The 19,389-nt window shown below is 40.1% G+C and overlaps 1 protein-coding gene across 1 annotated transcript in view; it reads right to left on the bottom strand.

Annotated features, from left to right (window-relative positions):
* The window catches only part of SLC15A5 (solute carrier family 15 member 5), a 64,775-nt gene extending 49,995 nt beyond the window's left edge, over window positions 1-14,780 (bottom strand). Inside the window, exons 1-3 of the mRNA XM_077807486.1 lie at window positions 14,741-14,780; window positions 12,729-13,091; window positions 9,609-9,831 (exon numbers count right to left, since the gene is read on the bottom strand). Coding sequence (XP_077663612.1) covers window positions 9,609-9,831; window positions 12,729-13,091; window positions 14,741-14,780 — 626 coding nt within the window. The remainder of the gene's footprint in view (window positions 1-9,608; window positions 9,832-12,728; window positions 13,092-14,740) is intronic.
* Window positions 14,781-19,389: the final 4,609 nt, after the last annotated feature.

The following is a 19,389-nucleotide window of genomic DNA, read 5'->3' as shown; positions in this document are numbered from 1 at the left end:
TTAGCTAGTGCCGTGTCTTTTAAACCATTTCTGTCATGAGCTACGATACCACTAGAGGGATTTTTTATTTAAATGTAAAGCAGTTGTCTGGGGTTTGGTCTTAACCACTTTGGAGAAAAGATATTAAAAGTTATGGAAGCGTTTTGCATACAGATGCTTTGGCCCTCCTTTGGCAATTTTGTTTTTAAGTTGAAAATTGCATGATAGGGACAAACAGCTCCAAAAGCTGGCCAGGTTCAAGATTTCAATCCTTGTCTCCAGAGCCCGCTATGAGATCAGCCCAGGCTGTCTCACTCTAGATGACTATAATGTCAATTGTGTTTCACTGGAAATGGCAGCGTAAAGAATGAAACCCATATGTGCAGGAGATGGACTTTTTTTCAGCAACTGGAACTCATTCTCAGAAGAAATTAGGACCTCCATAAATCTTGGTGCCCTGAGATCAAAATTTAAAACACACTTCCTTGATCTAGCTTTCTCACAGTACTGCCACCAAAATAAGTAAAGAAAAAATATCCAGTCTTTGATGACTAGAGGGAAGAGAGAAAGAGAAATGTATCTTGATGTGCACATTTCAAAATTCTGAGAAGTGCTCATGTCATAGACCAGAAGGGACCAACATGATCATCATGTCACAGTGATGGGTTACATACAAGAACCTTGACAGACAGACATGACCCTATGGCTTGTTTCTGATTTTGATGCCCCACCTCCTTTCCTGACATTCCACTGCATTCTTCAGAGCACCTGAGAGACCACTTCGGGATAGAGACAGGCAGGATCCTTGAGATTCAAGCCCTGGATCCAGCAGCCCTGGATTACAGGCACCAGTGCAGCAAACTGACTGTTGGAGACCATACATCTGCCGGAGTTGGCTGGGGCTGTGTTTGAAAGGCTCAAAACTCTAATAATTTAGTGCTCCCTCACATTTCAAACATTGTTATTGTGTTGGTGGAATAGCTCCCCCGCTGAGGATGATTATAATGGAGCTGTAGGGCAAGTGGTCAGGATAGTAGTGACAGAAACAAGCAAACAAAAAGTCACCGTGGAAGACCTTGAACAGTTGACAAATTCTATGACAAGGCCTCAGATTGTGTGGCACTCTGATGTAGCAGACTGGAAGTTCTATGGTAGCGTCGTGAACTAGCTCTGAACAACCCACCAACTATGGATTATGCTGCCTTGGCAACGAGTGATGAGGAATCACCCCCAAAAGGTGGATGAGGAGAAGCTCTGTACCCCAAGGCTGGGAGTATCATAGCTACTACTCCCAAAAGGAAAGATAGGGTAGTGGTTTCGGTGACTCCCTTCTGAACTGCTGTTGGCCTGACATGGTATCTCATGAGGTATGCTGCCAGGGGCCAGTATCCGAGATGTTACTGAGTGATTGTCGAGGATCATCCAGACCTCTGACTACTATCCCATGCTACTCATCTGTGTGGGCACTAATGATACTGCAAGGTATGACCCTGAGCAGATCAGAAGTGACTACAGGGATGAAGGGCCTGGAGGTGCAGGTAGTGTTCTCTTTAATCCTTCTGATTAAAGATAGAGGTCCAGGCAGAGACAGATGCAGCCTAGATGTGAATGCCTGGCTATGCAGATGGAGTCACCAAGAGGACTTCAGCTTTTTTGACTATGGGATGCTATTCTGGGAAGGTCTGCTGAGCAGAAAAAGGGTCCATATATTAAGGAAGGGGAAGAGTATCTCTGGATGCAGACTGGCTAACCTAGTGAGGAGGGCTCTAAACTAGGTTGGATGGGGGCAGGTGACAAAAGCCCACGGGTAAGTCAAAAACATGGAGACTTGGGAGAACGGTCAGAATCTGTCTGGAGCATGGGCCATTATAGCAGGGGCAATGGAGAGACAAGAGGGAAAATAGAGGGGAAATCAAATCAGTATCTTAGATGCCTGTGTACTAATGCAAGAAGGATGGGGAAAAACAGGAAGTACTAAAAATGCTAGTGAATAAACACAACTATGACATAGTTGGTGTCACAGAGACTTGGTGGGATAATCATAGAATCATAGAACTAGAAGAGACCTTGAGAGGTCATCTAGTCCAGTCCCCTGCACTCGTGGCAGGATTAATTACCTAGACCATTCCTGACAGGTGTTTGTCTAACCTGCTCTTAAAAATCTCCAGCGATGGAGATTCCACACCCTTCTTAGGCAATTTATTCCAGAGCTTAACCACCCTGACAGTTAGGAAGTTTTTCTTAATGTACAATCTAAGCCTCGTTTGCTGCAGTTTAAGCCCATTGCTTCTTGTCCTATCTTCAGAGATTAAGAAAAACAATTTTTATTTCCTCCCTCTTGTGACAACCTTTTACGTACTTGAAAACGGTTATGTTCCCTCTTAGTCTTCTCTTTTCCAGACTAAAGAGACCCAATTTTTTCAATTTTCTCTCAGAGGTCATGTTTTCTAGACCTTTAATCATTTTTGTTACTCATCTCTGGACTCTCTCCAATTTGTCCACATCCTTCCTGAAATGGGATGCCCAGAACTGGACACAAGTCCAGTTGAGGCCTAATAAGAGCAGAGCAGAGTGGAAGAATTACTTCTTGCTTACAACACTCCTAATACATCCCTGAATGGTGGTCACTTATTTTGCAACAGCGTGACACTATTGACTCATAGTTAGCTTGTGGTCCACTATGACCTCCAGATCCCTTTCTGCAGTACCCCTTCCTAGGCAGTCATTTCCCATTTTGTACGTGTGCAACTGATTGTTTCTTCCTAAATGGAGTGCTTTGCATTTGTCCTTATTGAATTTCATCCTATTTACTTCAGAGCATTTCTCCAGTTTGTCCAAATTATTTTGAATTTTAATCCTATCCTCCAAAACACTTGCAACTCCTCCCTGCTTGGTATCATCCACAAACTTTATAAGTGTACTCTCTCTGCCAGGGGTGGGCAAACTTTTGGGTCCACTGCCACATCTGGGTATGAAAGTTGTATGGCGGGCCACGAATGCTCATGGTTCCCGGCGAATGGGAGTTGCGAGGGCAGCACTTTGGGTAGGGGCAGCTTGGGGAGCCCTTTGGCTGCCCCTGTGCATAGGAGCCAGAGGGGGGACATGCCGCTGCTTCCGGGAGCTGCACAGAGCCCTGGCACGTGCGGAGCAGGGCAAGCCCCAGACCCTGCTCCCCGTTGGGAGCTCGAGGGCCAGATTAACACCTCTGAAGGGCTGGATGCAGCCCCCAGGCCGTAGTTTGTCCACCCCTGCTCTATGCCATTATCTAAATCATCGATGAAGACCTTGAAAAGAATCGACCCAGAACTGATCCCTGCGGGACCCCACTCGTTCTGGCCTTCCAGCATGACTATGAACCACTGATAACTACTCTCTGGGAAACGGTTTTCAAACCAGTTTTGCACCCACCTTATAGTAGCTTCATCGAGGTTGCATTTCCCTAGTTTGTTTATGAGAAGGCTATGAGAGACAGTATCAAAAGCCTTACTAAAGTGAAGATATACCATGTCTACCACTCCCCCCGCATCCACAAGGCGTGTTACCCTGTCAAAGAAAGCTATTAGGTTGGTTTGACACAATTTGTTTTTGACAAATCCATGCTGACTGTTACTTATTATCATACTATCTTCTAGATATTTGCAAACTGATTGCTTAATTATTTGCTCCATTATCTTGCTGGGTACAGAAGTTAAGCTGACTGGTTTATAATTTCCTGGGTTGTCCTTATTTCCTTTTTTATAGAGCAAATAAATCAATTTTCAAACACCTAGAAAATAATAAGGTGATAAATAACTGTCAGCCTGGATTTGTCAAGAACAAATCATGTCAAATCAAACCAATAGCTTTCTTTGACAAGGTAACAAGCCCTGTGGATGTGGGGGAAGCAGTAGATATAGTAGATCTAGATTTTAGTAAGTCTTTTGATATTGTCTCACATAACCTTCTCATAAACAAACTAGAAAATTACAGCCTAGATGGAACTACTATAAGGTGGGTGCATAACAGGTTGGAAAATTGTTCCCTGAGATTAGTTATCAGTGGTTCATAGTCAAGCTGCAAAGGCATATCAAATGGGGTCCCACGGGGATCAGTCCTGATTCTGGTTCTGTCCTATATCTTCATTGGTGATTTAGATAATGGTACAGAGAGTACATTTATAAAGTTTGAAGAAGTGGGTTTTTTACCCATGAAAGCTAATGCTCAAATAAATCTGTTAGTCTTTAAGGTACCACTGGACTTCTTGTTGTTTTTGTGGATACAGACTAACACGGCTACTCCGGGATACTTATAAAGTTTGTGCATGATACCAAGCTGAGAGGGGTTGCAAATGCTTTGAAAGATAGGATTAAAATTCAAAATAAACTAGAGAAATGGTCTGAAGTAATAAGATAAAATTCAACAAGGACAAATGCAAAGTAATCCATTTAGGAAGGAACAATCGGTTGCACACATATAAAATGGGAAATGACTGCCTAGGAAGGAGTAGTGCAGAAAGGGATCTAGGAGTTACAGTGGATTGCAAGCTAAATATGAGTCAATGGTATAACGCTGTTGCAAAAAAAAGCAAACACCATTCTTAATGTATTAGCAGGAGTGTTGTAAACCAGACACAAATAATTCTTCCGGTCTACTCTGCATTGAGAAGGCCTCAGCTGGAGTATTGTGTCCTGTTTTTGGAGCCACATTTCAGGAAACATGTGAACAAATTGGAAAGCAACAAAAATGATTAAATGTCTAGAAAAGATGGCTATAAGAAATGATTGAAAAAATTGAGTTTGTTTATTCTGGAGAAGAGAAGACAGGGGGGGATGGACATGATAACAGCATTCAAGTACATAAAAGGTTATTACAAGGTGGAGGATGAAAAATTGTTCTTGATAACCTCTGAGAATATGACAAGAAGCAATGGGCTTAAATTGCAGGAAGGAAGGTTTAGGCTGGATATTAGGAAAAAATTCCAAACTGTCAGGGTAGTTAAGCACTGGAACAAATTGCCTAGGGAGGTTGTGGAATCTCCGTTATTGGGGGGGGGGGGGGAGCGGTTTAAGAACAGGTTAGACAAACACCTGTCAGGAATGGTCTAATTATTATGTACTCCTTCCTTGAGTGAGGGGATTAGATGACCTCTCGAGGTCCCTTCCAGTTCTACACTGCTATGATTATTACATTGTATAAAGGAGATTTTAAATGAAGTGGATCTGAATATTAATATAATTAGCTGCTTATTTTACTGATTCTCATTTGATCCGAAACAGTTGACATTTAAATCATATTTAGTTTTCAGAGTTAATCACTGAAAAGAATGGATTCATTCAACTCTTCAAGTATTGTTTCAGACTACCTGCAGATTCAGGAAGACATCTTTGCATTGATTTGTACTATCTTCACAACCCTGAAAACTAGAAATATATATGTATATAGAAGAGAAAGCATTCCTGCTAGAGTATTATTCTATAGCAAAGCATGGGTTCAAGAGCCACCTAATCCAAAGGCCCCTGGCTCTACAAAACACTACAAAAATGACCATCAATACAATCAACCTATAACCTAAGAGATCCTGCTAAGCCTTTAGGGAGAATTATGAAATGACTATAGAACTACTTCAAGGCCAAGTGGGGAGGTGAGACATCTCCACTAGCATCTTCCAAACAACCTAAATTTGCTTCCTTTATTAGTAGTTCTTCCCATACAATATGCTGGGTAAAAAGGGCTATCTTGCAGGTGGGGCTAGTCTGACGCAACATGATTCATGTGATTGGTGATGGAAGGTGGGGAGGGGAAAAAACTGGTTGGAATGTTACACTGGCACTTTGCTGCTGGCCCCACCAGTTTGTGTTTTCAGTTTTAAGCAAGGCTGTAGGTCTATTGTGAAGAGCACCATCCAAATTTGAATAGCTACCACGATGTCCAATAAAGTCCATAGACATCAAGAAAGACAACTTCTTTCTGATGAGAACTACCCTATTAATCTCAGTCGGGTGTTAGCTTAGCAGCTTTATAATTACAGTTTAAATGTCAGCATCTTAAGTATTTCACTTCAAATAATTATACCGGGAATAGCCAGATATTTTATGCTGGCATTTGAGTGGAGTAAGAAAATGTTAACCCCATTCTGCTCAGCCTTTGATCACAATACTTGCTTCTGCAACCTCTTACTCTGAAGTAGTTTGGCCATTTACTAGTTGCTTTAGCATTTCTCATGCACCAAGTATTACAGGATTTCCAGTGATATTTTGGTGGTACACTTTCAGGTCAGATAAATCAGTCCTGGCATGTTAAGCTTTAATCCTTTAACAAAGATATTCCAGTAGGCTCAGGAGTCTGAACCTCAGGTTTGCTTATACTCCCTGAGATCACAGGTTCACATTCCAGCAGTGACAACTCCAGCCTTCATACTTGCCAGGTAACAGCTTGATTTCCTTTCCGAGATATACAAAGTTTTATTGGAGAAAAGGGGTTGGTGGCCACTTTTTAAAAAATGAAGTAGCACAGATTCTGCCCCAAGGTTCTGTCTAGAAGTGATGGGAAATTTGACAAAAATCAAAAAGTTTCACAGGACCATACCACTTAGGCCAACATTTTCAATAAATTAGCCAAATGTTTTGTTTTGACTTTTATGTATATATTATATTCTATAGGGTCAAAGTGATGTGCTTTGGAATGTTTCAGTTCTTGAAAAATTCTGAGTTTGACTTTTGATCCTGAAACACGTTGAAACAAAATTTCAGTCTCAATTTTCTGTGGAATAGAAATTCTGTTTTTCGACCAGCTCTGTTTCTGACAAAGTTAGATTAGGAGAGCCAGGGTTGCCTAATGGATACAGCACTGAACTGGGACTTAGGAGACCAGCATTCTATTCCTGACTCTGCCATGATCTGCTGGGTGATGTTGGCCCACCCCATGCATCAGTTACCCCGTCTGTAAAATGGAGATAAAGATACTGACCTCCTTTGTAAAGTGTTTTGATATCTACCGATGAAGAATGTTATACAAAAGCTAGGCTAGCTATAGGCAATGGAGTTTGGACTAATATCCACCCAAGTACCAGATAATTGTTCATTTCCAAACCTATGCAGAAACATTTGTTTACCATACTTCTCTTCATTTGACAATGAGGCTTTGCAGAAAGGGAAGCCATTCTGACATCTTGCAGGGTACAACTATTCAAGGGCCATGGTAGCGAACACAGGGAGAAAGGAACAAAGAGATAAATATAAAATAGGAGTGATGAAAATAATTGAGAGATTGAGTTGAGGCAGACAAAAAAGGAAAGAAATATTAGTAGAAGGAAAAGGGAAACACCAAGCAAGATGGAGAAGGAATAGAAGACAAGGACAGATATAGAAGTGATCCTATACAATCCACAATTTTCCAACATCTCAATGCAATTTCGTTTTACTAGCTCAGTTGTTGGTGAGGATTTAAGGACCATATTCTGTCCCCAGCCCTTTTGCTCAGCTCCCATTCATAGCAATGGGAGTTCTCATGCATCAAGAAGTAGTACCAGTCTATGGTCTTAACTTATTGCCCCAGGCTTCAGACTCTCAGGGCCCAGTTCTCCTCTTTTTAGTTTAACATTGGTGAAATTTCATTTATTTCAATGATTTTACACCTAGTTTGTTCCAGAGATTGGATTCAGGCCCTAGAAGTGTGATGCAGCCCTCACCACACACTAGGGTTAAGATGATAGTTATTCACTCCTTTGCAAGAAGTCTGATTTTTTAAAAGCTGTTAGGCCTGATTTCTGAAGTAAAGCAGGTTGGATAAGAATCTAGATTTTGCTAAAAAGCAACAGTGTGCAACTGTCTCATTAAATATATATATGTATTTTAAACATTTATTCTCGTGATAAAGAATCTACCAAGAAGAGAAAATAGCGTATGATTATATACTTATGAGGTTGTAATGAGACTAGGCAATGTGAAGAAGTAAACCCCATTTTGTTAGTTTTAAGATTGCAAATCATATGGTTCCTGCTTCAGATGCCAGACAACTGTAGAAATTAGTTTCTAATCACACACACACCTTTCCTGATACTTCCAAAGCCCCAAAAACTGACCCGTTTGGATTCCCCCAAGGAAATACTTTATTCATTCTGTCGTTATGTCTCCTTTGTAATCAACACTGAGAAATGTCACTTTGATTAAACACAACTCTGTATGACTAAAACCACAGTACAATAAATTCTCCAGAGCTATCTTTCAGAACAACTGATTGCTCTCCAGTCTTAATCCTCCAGAGTCTTATTTAATCAAAATGATGTTGCTAATTAAGGATTAAAACTCAGAATAGAATCGAAAAGGAGGATTTTTTCTCTCTCCTTTGGGCAGGTCAAGGAGGCAGAATCTGTTTTAAGGAACCAAACAGTCTTTTCCACCTTTGTAAAGCTACACTATTCACTAAAGTTTGGATTTAGTCCAAAGATCTGCAATATTAACATAACTGGGGGGAAGGGAATAGCCCTGAAAGCCACCCCCATATGAACAGAAATATGACCTAATAAATTCATTAATTCATCAGTGATGCATTATCAATCTTCAGATTTGCTCAGTTTCAGTTCATAATAGATACACTTTGATTTATTGTTGGTACTACCAACAATGCTTTGCACATGTATAGCACCTCTCAATCAAGAATTTCTGGATAATTGGCAAACATTAAGTATCACAAAACTCCCTCTGAGGTAGGTAAATATTTGTGTGTATCTAATAAAGGAATTTCTGTCCCAAGGGAAATTCCAGTAGATCATAATTTTGTCCCAAATCAGAAGAAAAATGTTGAACTGTTGAAACTTTGTGGAATAAAGTGTCCAGAAAAAAATCTGTAAATGTCAAAGTGTTCCATTTCAGTTTTTTAACCAAAAGAAAACAGTTCACTTTGGGATGACAAAATGTTACATGTCAATTTTTCCAAGGAAAATTCTTTTCCTGTAGAAAATTGTGATTTTGGTGAAGCCCCATTTTCCAGCCAGCCCTGGTAACTATATAGATCTTTAAATTGAAGAACAGAAGTCAAATGACTTACCTGATGTCCTAACCTGTCAGTCACAGCTGGAAAGAGAATCTATGAGGCCTATCTTTCTATCACCACTACTCACATGAGGAAGACTACCACCTCTTGAAGTAAATGACAGTTCCATATGTGATGTTTTTATTTTAGTGCTGGTACTTATATGTGTTCAAGGAACTTTGCCATCTCTACAGAGTCTACTCAACTTAGAGCAAAGGATTGAGACCCAGCAAGCAACTTCACCACATCCCTGCCAGGCCTTTCGGTACCATAGTGTAAGAACCTAAATAGAATAGCTTGGTTCTACACAGCAACTAGCTCATTAATTCTGTGTCAAGTTGAGCAAATCACTTGACCTTGATTCACCCTGGGTGAAAGTCCCTGGCTTGTGTTATGCAGGAAGTCAGACTAGATGATCAGAGTGGTTCCTTCTGGCCTTAAGATTTATGAATCTATGTGCCTGGAAGGAAATTTAGGTAGTCCATTTGAAAACTAATTGTTACAGCTAAAAATGAAATTTCCTATATAAATTTGTTTTTAAAAAATTGAGATGCACTTGAGTTTTTAATTAAGCTCCATCATCTCACACAGTTGTGCTATTGCAATATTAAGAAACTCACCAATTGAAAAAAGAAAGAAGTTCCTTTGGTTCATAATCCTCAAGGTTGTATGCACTCAGTGGACAAACTACAGCTCTTATGCCTCCTGATCCAAAGCAGGCTGTTAATAGCCCAAAGTAGAAGAGTATTTTCTGCTCCTTTTTGGCTAGTGGGTGAAGGATATAGCGTCTGTCTATATAAAAATCTTCAAAGGGGAAGGCAACAAGAGGTAGCAGGGCCGTACCTGGAATGGGGAAGAAAATGGACATATATAACTGGTTAAAATGATGAAGCATTGAATCCAGTATTTATTTTCTAGATTAACAGCTATATTGGAATGATAGTCTCTGAATTAGTAAAAAAAATCCACACGCACAATGAGAAAGAAAATTATTCATTCCTTTAGAGTGAGATGTGGGTACAACTACAAGTCCAGAACTTTTCTGAATACTACTATTAGGCAAGAATATTGAGTACATATGGCAGAAGTACTTGAACTTCGCTGCTTTCAGGGCTGGCCTGGGGCTAGAGGGCTGCAGTTAAGTGGCACAGAAGTTCTCTTACAAATAAAGAAAGATTACCATAATTTCTGCTACTCTTTTAACTATCAAGATGGATTAATAGAAATTGCTTGCTTGAACTCAAAAGCTGTAGTTTATCACTATATCAGATAATCTGGCAAATGTTATGATGTATTCTCAGATATGCTAATTGGTTATTTTTACTTATTGCATCGGTTTTACTCTTCCCTTTGCAGCTTCAGAAAAAGTTAGCCCCAGAACACATTTTAGGACTCTGCAGTCAAGATTTGGCACCTCCAATCTACGGCATTGTTCCTATAAGCAAAGTGAGGCTCCCATATTTGATGAGTTACATAGCCTTCTAAGTGCATTTTGAGAGAGATTGAAAAATACATCATATACATAATATTTGCACACACGTCTGCTTCGAGCATGGCAACAGGGACCAGGATTGTGATACTAAACATCAAAATCTGAAACCCCAGCCCCAGGATGATGGATGAAGCAAAATTTGTAATAAGCTCCCACGATAAAGAGTCACATCCCATGCATCGTACATACACTAACAAGTCTAGTACCAAATCATCATCCCTGACTAATATTTTATATTTATTTACAAGAAACTTTCCCTTGCTATAGTGACATTCGTTCCTCTTTGGAAAATGCTTTGTACTACCTCTGACAGTTGTCAGTGGAGGGCTAAGTGGTCAGATGCTATATATTCAGTATACAGTTCAACGATTTATCCTCGTTTTATCATTAGAGTCAATTTGTCCCACTTTGATGCCTTATTTTTTTTTTTGTAATCTAGACTCAAAGGGCAAGGGGATTCCAAACAGGAAGTTTATGGAGTAAGGAAGGGGATCTGAAGGAGGTCATCTTCTCAGGTAGTTCGTTCAGTGCCTTGGACCCCTTCTTTCTCTTTTCCACAGACCCACTTGATCCTCTGTCATTTTTTTCTTCTAAATCCTTGTGACGATTTCTCTTCAGTCATCCACAGCAGGTGCTTTCAATCCAGAATTATTTGCTGCTGCAGCAGCATTCTAAAGGAGGCACTAGAGTTTCCAGTGCAAAGATGTCTGAAACATGACCTCGGGGCACCTGCTGCGCACAACTGAATTCAAACTCGCACTTCTGGATCGAGGTCAAGAGGACAGAAATGTTGCCTCGAGAGACCCATTCAGAAATTATCTCAATTACTCCAATGGTATTCTGATGCCTAGCTAAATAACAGCTTATTTGCCTGCATGCAAAAAAACACTTGGGATGAGTAAATGTGAATAAGCTTGTGTGTCCGCTACATGAAGTGGCTATGCAATTGATATATATTTTAGTATAGAGTTATGGGAATTTCCAATGTCTATGTAATGTGGCCCTGGAGCGGCAATAATTTGTTCTGCCCTCATCTTCTGCCTGTTCTGGTCACTTCAAAGTTGGTGATTTTATTAAGTTAATCTGGTAGTTGTGCAGTTTAAAGGACAGGCTGCAGCATCAGTGGTGACTGTTACTGTCTAGTTGTACCTGCCTGATCTGAGCAGCAGTCTTAAGGTCCCTGCTTCATCTCAACCCTGACCTAGAGACAAAAGATAATTCAGTTTTTATATCAGCTCAGCTTAGGCTGAGAAAGCAATGGTCAGCTGTGACATTTACTAAATTCCACATGACAGTTGTACAAAGTGAGCAGAGACTTGCAAACTCAGTTTGTCTAGGAAGGGGAGTGGCTCCACCCCCTATTCCACCCAATCTCCTTCACAACCCATACTAATAGCTTTGCAGATCTAAAGTTTCAGATTGTCCCCCATTCCAGCCACTATGTGGAAGATTATTAGGAGGTGTCCATACATTACATTTCTGTGTATTGAGGGGACTTCAAATGTACAGAAGATCATAGGTCAGTAAAATTCACACATGTAAGTTACCTAGAAAAATATTTAAAGAAGTTTATCTTAAAAGATTTTAGCCCATTTGGTGGGGGAAGGAATCAGATAGTGCTAATATGAGTCAGGCCCTAAAGGTAAGCATCAAAGTTTGGCTTCTGAGTTCAAAGTTTGTCGAGGCAACATGTACGTCTTATTAACAACCATGTAGCTTTTAAATACAGCAGAACCCCATAAATTTGCACCAACTGGAGAAATGCATTGCAAATTATGGACATTAACGAGTGGTTAGATCATGGAATTTCCCAGAAGTGACTAGTGATTGCGGGTGCCCAACCGGATACCTTAAAGGGGCACAGTTTCAGAAAATGTTGAGCGCCTGCTTTCTAAAAAAAGTCAAGTCACTTTAAGGGGTCACAGTTTAGGCTCTCATCAGACTGCAGCACTCAAAATCCGTAGTCATCTTTGAAAATTTAGATCTTATTTTACAAACATTATGTAGTGGTGTTCAAAATAATGCTTCATTAAAGTATATTAGCACATATACTCCAGACTAAAGAAAAGCTAAGTCCTTTGCTATTAGAGAAGTTTGATGAGGCCACCACGTTGGAGACAATTATTGGATTTGCATATATGTGAGGAATAGTATGTTTCTATGATACTTTTAAAAAAATTGACTTATTAGAGCAGAATTGCATACAAAAAGCACATTGTAAATGAAATAATCATGGCATAGCACCTACCTAGAAAGTGGAGAAACATACAGATATACACCAGCTTGATTCTCCCCACCAGATGTTCAGCAAGCCAGCCCATGAACACAGGTGCTAACATGGAGGCACCTACAAAGCACATGTTTATGATGGCTGCCTGGTAGTTGGGATAGCCAAGTTTGATAGTGCAAAAGAGAATCATGTTGCAGACAATGCCAAAGAAAGTGAACCTCTCACACAGCTCCATCAACAGCAGGCAAATGGCCACCTGAAGTTTCTTCTGAGACTTGAACCCAGATGAGTCTCCAACATGCTTGCCTTCCTCGGGGAATTTCCTTTTCTCCCTCTCAGCAGTGTAGTTCAGAAGTTGTTTTTCTTGTAAGTCTCTAAGGTCTGTAACAGGCATACTTAGCTGTTCTGAGCAAGACTAAATTGAGTGGGTTAGATTGTATGTACACTTCTGTTATCCTCCACTATAATTAACAAACTGGTAAGACCCTTGCTTTGAATTCCACACCTTACTACCACAATTCCTCAGGATACCTATCACTTTAGTGCTGTTACATTCAAGATCAAGGAGCATGGGGGACACCAGTATTTAAACTTCTCTGAGTGCACAAAGTTGCTGAATCCAATCTGTTTATTTAATTAGTTTGTCTGGTTGTGAACAAGACTCCCCCCCGCAAATAATATTACCCATTAAATTATGTGAATCCAATACAATATATGCCAAATTGTATCTGCGTGTTACAGATAAAGGTTTAAATACTGAGAGAGGCTAAATTGTTTCAGCAGAATTCAAGTACTAGATCAAGAAAATAATTTGGGGCTAATATTATGATACCTTAATTAAGCAATAAGTGAGAAACTGCAAGCAAAGAGATAAAGATAGAAAGAATGCATGTTTTTAGGTGAACAATATCTTATCATTATTACAATTCTTGTTATTTTTGGTTGAAATTCAGATAAGAAAGTTAATTAGAAAAGTAAGAAATGCTAGTAAATTTAAGTACAATAAGCAGGTTTTACAAGAAAGTAATTCTGGTGTATTAATGAAGAGAAAAAGCAATAAAAAAGCACCCAAAACCAGCACAGCTTCTTTAGCCTGACCTTGTACCACAGCTACAACATGTCATAGGGAATCAGAATGGCTTTGGTTCCTGGGTATTAATTAGAAACTATATAGTCAACTTAAAGAGAAATTAGGAAGGTTCTACAAGTCTACAATATCCCTGGTGGGCAATCCACTAAGAAGTTTACAGAAAATGTGTCCAACCTCCTAGACATAATTCTCCACTACTGTGTATAGCCATTTATACCTGTCCCAAATGGTAGCGTTCTGCATCCACTTTGCACAAGTGTAAATGACTACACATGGTTAAAGGCAATGGTGAATCATACCCACTGTTTCTAAATAGAACGATCAAGTCCTCACTTTCTAAGCTGTTGGAACAGAGACTCTTTTTTAGTTCCACCTAACTATACAGATACTTACATGCACACATGCTCCCTACCCTTTAGCAGCTCTTATACCTACCTATTATTAAGTAATAGAGATGCAGGATAGTATATAAATGACATGCATAGGCCCAAGTCAGAATCCCAGATCCAAAATTAACTGAACTTTGGTATCAGGTGTAAAGGTTACTGCCCTAACTTTTTTCTGTAATGGCCTATAAATAACAAATCCAGAAGCCCTGAAACACAGATCCAAGCATCCATAGAGCCCCTTTCTTAACCAGTGTTTTTAATTCAAAAGGGGTTCTAAAGCCAGAACTTGGCTAGAGGTATCACAGAATTTGCTTAGCTCTGGGTAAGACTGTAGAGGATGAGAAAACTTTGTATCATACCAGTATCTATGTCTGCCACCTTCTCTAAAAGAGACTAGGCTGAGTTTCATTCATGTTTGATGGCTAGAGAAAAACAAGCTACAGAGATCACCTGCAGCCCCAGCTGGTTTCTGTTTCATAGTTTAACAAACCTTGTCCCAAACCAAGCCACAGGGAAGGAGAAAGTACTGTGACCAAAGAGTGCACACCTACCCTGATCTGGGGAGTACCTCTTACCTAGCTGCTGGTGCATTAGGGTGCCCTTTCTTTACTGTACTGGAAGATATAACTGTAGTATAAAACCAGATTGAAAACACTATAGTAAATACACTCTGCTTCCTACACACATTTTAATAGGGAATATTCCCAACTCCAGTGTAGATTTGGGGTGGGGTAGGGGCACCTGTTTCTCAGGTGTTGCTGATTGAGCTCAAATGAGCTCATGGGAAGAGGGGTAGAGCTAGAAGCTTTGCTAATTGGGTTAGATGACAACAATTCCTTATTTGATGTTAGTTTGCCTTATCTTGGGGTCGGGCAGGGAGAACAACTGACTGCTTGGTTGGTTAACCCCCATAAAAACCTCAAGGTAGGCTGAAACAGGTGTGTGAGAGCGGGTTTCTATTTATGTGATTGTTTTAGAAATGGGTCTGGCTCATTTGATTGAAATGTTTGATACTCTGAGTATATATATCTTCTAATAATGGTGGCGTGCTTTGCTGATGAGAGCCTAGGGAATATGTGTTCTATACCTAGCTCTGCAGCTGACCTGCTGTATGGTCTTGATGAAAACCTTTAGTCAATCTGCTCACTGGTTTACCCCTTAATATAGTACTCAGATTGCTTACTGAAAAGTGCTTGAGGAAAGGTGGTGGTAGACCTAATAATATATTTAGGGTTACACCAGTTTTGAAGCAGGTGAGATTTTTAAGTGGAAACCAACAACACCAGCTCAGGACCGAAGTGGGCTCAAAGAGGAGTCCTGCTTCTGACAAATCACCTTGGCCCGCAGCAAAAGGCTTTGGGTCAGATTGACAAAGGGACCTAGGACTACTAGCTTATAGGATATTCTATTGAAGTTGTTCCAATTTACTGAACTGAATAACTCAATATTAATTGGGCCACTGAGACTCACCCTACAGCCCAGGGTGGGGGACACTCACCTGAGAGTTAGTAGATCCCCGTTCCAAGGTGGTATCCTTAGCAGGTAGAATAGGGACTTGAACTGAGGGTTTTTCACATCCTAGGTAAGCACCCTAACCACTGGATTGGAGGTTAGCCCTAGTCTTACTCTCCTCTGCCTTGGCTGTTTTATGTGGCCTCTGAGCACACCTACTGGATCAGGCCCTGCACATGACTCAGGAAGAGAAGTGCCTATTTTCCCACAGTTCGTAAATTGAACTGGGGCTTATATGTGAGATGAGCATGTGTACTTCCAGAGGGAGGCAGCAATGTGCATGCCCCCACCCAGAAACGTAGGCACTGGGGGAACTTTTACTGCACAAACTTAGGCACTGAGTGAGTTAAGGCCCCTTCAGGGTTCGATGGCAGACAAGTGGGAGTTTTGTGGATCACAGTGATGTATAAGTTTGAGGCTTAGGTGCCTGAGTACCTTTGTGGATCTGGATCTTGAAATCCTTGAAAGTATCTTCTGTGAAGATGGGACAAGTAGTTCTTGCAGTGGGGTTTGCTATAAAAGCACTTGTTCTTTCCAGGGCTCCTAGTGGTCACAGTCTCTGTAACAGAGGGCTGACTGTCTGTAGAAGTTGTATTTTGGCAGGCCATCTGTCAAATGAATAGGCCAACACCAGAAAGGAAATCTCTTGGTTCTAGAGTCCATTTAAAATAGTAAAATCTGGCCAGGAAGTAGCTGAGGCACTTGTGTTTGGCTCAACTCCAGCTAGTACTAACCTACCACCTGCTTTGACTTGGTTGAGTACTGGTTGCCTATGTGGTTCTATGGCTAAAGGGCAAATGATCTAAACTTCTCTTCATGTGCTGGAAAAGTCAAATTAGCTCTTGCCACGTTTCTTGAGGGGAAAACTTCATGGACATTTCGCTGACTTCTTTGGCAGTACAAGTGTAATTTTTTTTTTTAACACAGGTCCAGATTTTTAAAAGTACTTAGGCGTTGCTCTGCTCAGTGTTGCCAGTCCTAGCTAACTTAGGTTCCTCAGTGGCATTTTCAAAAGTGATGTAAGCCCAGATCCTCAAAGATATTTAGGTGCCTAACTTCCACTGATTTTTTCAATGGAAATTAAGCACCTAAAGACCTTTGAGGCACTTAGGCATCTAAATCCTATTGACTTTCACTGAGACTTAGGAGCTGAAGTGTCTAAGTAATTTTTGAAACTTAGACATAGAGTCCTATGTCAGTGAGGCTTTGCAACACTGAGCAGAGCAACACCTAAATACCTTTAAAAGTCTGGACCACAATGGTTAAAGCAGAAATATTCTATGGCTGAAACACTAGCCATCTTTGAAGTCAATGCCAGAATTCCAGTTGACTTCTGTGGGATAAGGGTTTGGTCCTGTGTATACTGATCCAGAGACTGCAATGTGATTAAAAGGGTGACCACTTCAGTGACGGGAAACAGAGATGTGATACCGGAGGCAAAGACTAGAATCTTCTGTTTTTGAAAATTACCACTTTAATCTTTCTTGTGTGTGTGAGAATTGTTTAACTTAATGTAGGTAGTAGTTGTGACTAATTCATCTCCCTGCCAATGAAGCATTGTTCCCTACAAGATGTTTTCTAGTAAGAATAGCTGAATAGACAGGCACTGTTGCTAGATGCTAGACAGGCACTGTTCATAACTACTTTGTTTTAGGGGAGTGCACAGTGTCTATTTCCACACCTCAAAGAAAGGGTCACTCTTCCAATTTTTATGTGAATCCTCCTCTTGTTCTCTCTGCAGTTGATTCCCTGATAGGAAAGGAAAAAGTAGAATAACTTTCAGTCTGTCTGAGACACAAAAATAATTATTGGAAGCAATGGTCTTTGACAGTCTGAAGATAACCTGCTACTTATGTAGTTGTTTCAGAAGACTCCGAAGTGGCTCTGAAAATAAAATAAATTAAAAGGCATGATAGGATAGCCATGTGGTTAAAGCACAGACTGGGAAACAGAAGAATTGGGTTTGAGTCCAGCTTTGACTCAAGCTTGTGGCGTGACCTCAGGCAAGGTCTCATAAGCTCAGTTTTCTCCATCTGGAAAACAGGGATGATAACACCTCCTGCGAGTGAGGTAAGATTCAATAAAATGTGTGACTGTTGTAAAAGCCTCTGAGGAAAGGCTATATGTAGGTTAAAAAAAATTATAATCTTCCACTTAACATATCCATTTATGAGATTTCTGTATTGCTCATCCCCATGGTATTTAGGCACTGTAGTCTATAAGCACAGAACCTTGAATCTGGATTTTGAATAATTGGAATAAATCATAATACACAACAGTGCTTTTTTGGTATTCCTTGTATTTACTATGTATATCTGATGCTGCTGATAAATCTTGTCGGCAGCAATGAATAATGTTGAATAATGTCCATAGGACTATGAACAATACGTCGCAGAAGAGCAAACACATATCAAAACCAGAATGCTTTGCAAATAGTGTTAAAGACCAATTAAAACCCTGAAATACAATTATCAAGGAGTTGAGAAAGCATATTTGTGAAAGTGGGAAAACCAACACATCTATTCAAAGTTCTCTAAGCTATAAACAACTATTAAATGTGATAAAAGTACACTTTGAAAGCTGGAAGATAACAGCTATGAAATCACCAGTTTATTAAGACTATTGATTATAAGAGAACTGCTCTGTGAATACCCTCAGAAGTTATATGGTTATGCTACTAAATAACATTTGCATAGTTTTATTCATTCTTTGGTAAGTGTATTCTCGAAAAACTTTCAACTTCTTAGAGGAAATGGAGAACCCAAGGCCTGAATTTTCCCTCCCCCTCCCCACTGCAGGATATGAATAACCCATTTTTCAAAGACAGTAGCAAAGACTGCCCCTCAGAAGTGCAGCACCAGTAAAAGGTACTTGATTTAAGTCAGGGGCAGGGTAATATATATCAAAAATGTTTGTTTATTTTTTCGCTTTCCAGCAGAATTAAATTGGGACTTTTGGGAAGCCCTTGCAATTCTTGCTTATTCTGCTAGAAGGAAACACCACAACAGATGGAACCAAATCCCTGAAGTGAGCTTTCCTCCAGACCAACAGTGAAGTGTGCAGACAGGACCAGTTTCATATTAACTCTCAAATGAGAATAATCTGTAGCATTCCTATGGGGGTTAGACATCGTATCACCCACTTTTTGAGTGGAGTCTGGATAATGTTGAGATATTTTTATGATTGCTTCAAATATCAGATCCCAAATCTGAAAATATATGAAGTGAACTTTCATAAGGTAGCAATAAATTTACTTGTCTTCCTTTCCCCTTGTGTTCTACACTTTTCTTTCCAAAGAGTACTGTGTCCCTTTGCCCTCAGAATAATTTTTGATCATTTTAAAATGCCCCAGTTTATATTTTTCCCTCCTAAAACTAAGGACCCAATCCTGTGTCTCCTGTCATGTGAGTCAATGGAATTTGAAGGTTCCTGTCACCTTGTAAAGTCAGGCCCTAAATAACAAAGAGTCAGGAGACAAGACTTCTATCATGATTCTTCTGCAAACGTCTTGTGTGACCATGGGCAGGTCATATTTACCTCATCTGGGCCTTACTTTCTCCATCTTCAGAATTGGGATAATATTTAGCTACCTCACCGTAGTGGTATGTGGCTAAGTTCACTAAAATTTGTACAATGCTTTGAGATCCTAGATGAAAGGAGCTTGGGAAGTACAAAGTATTATAAATAA

Source organism: Eretmochelys imbricata, chromosome 1 (assembly GCF_965152235.1).
Source record: "Eretmochelys imbricata isolate rEreImb1 chromosome 1, rEreImb1.hap1, whole genome shotgun sequence".
NCBI classification, from domain to species: Eukaryota; Metazoa; Chordata; order Testudines; family Cheloniidae; genus Eretmochelys; species Eretmochelys imbricata.
Note: the sequence above shows the minus strand (reverse complement) of the source record. Positions and strands in the feature narration are given on the sequence as shown.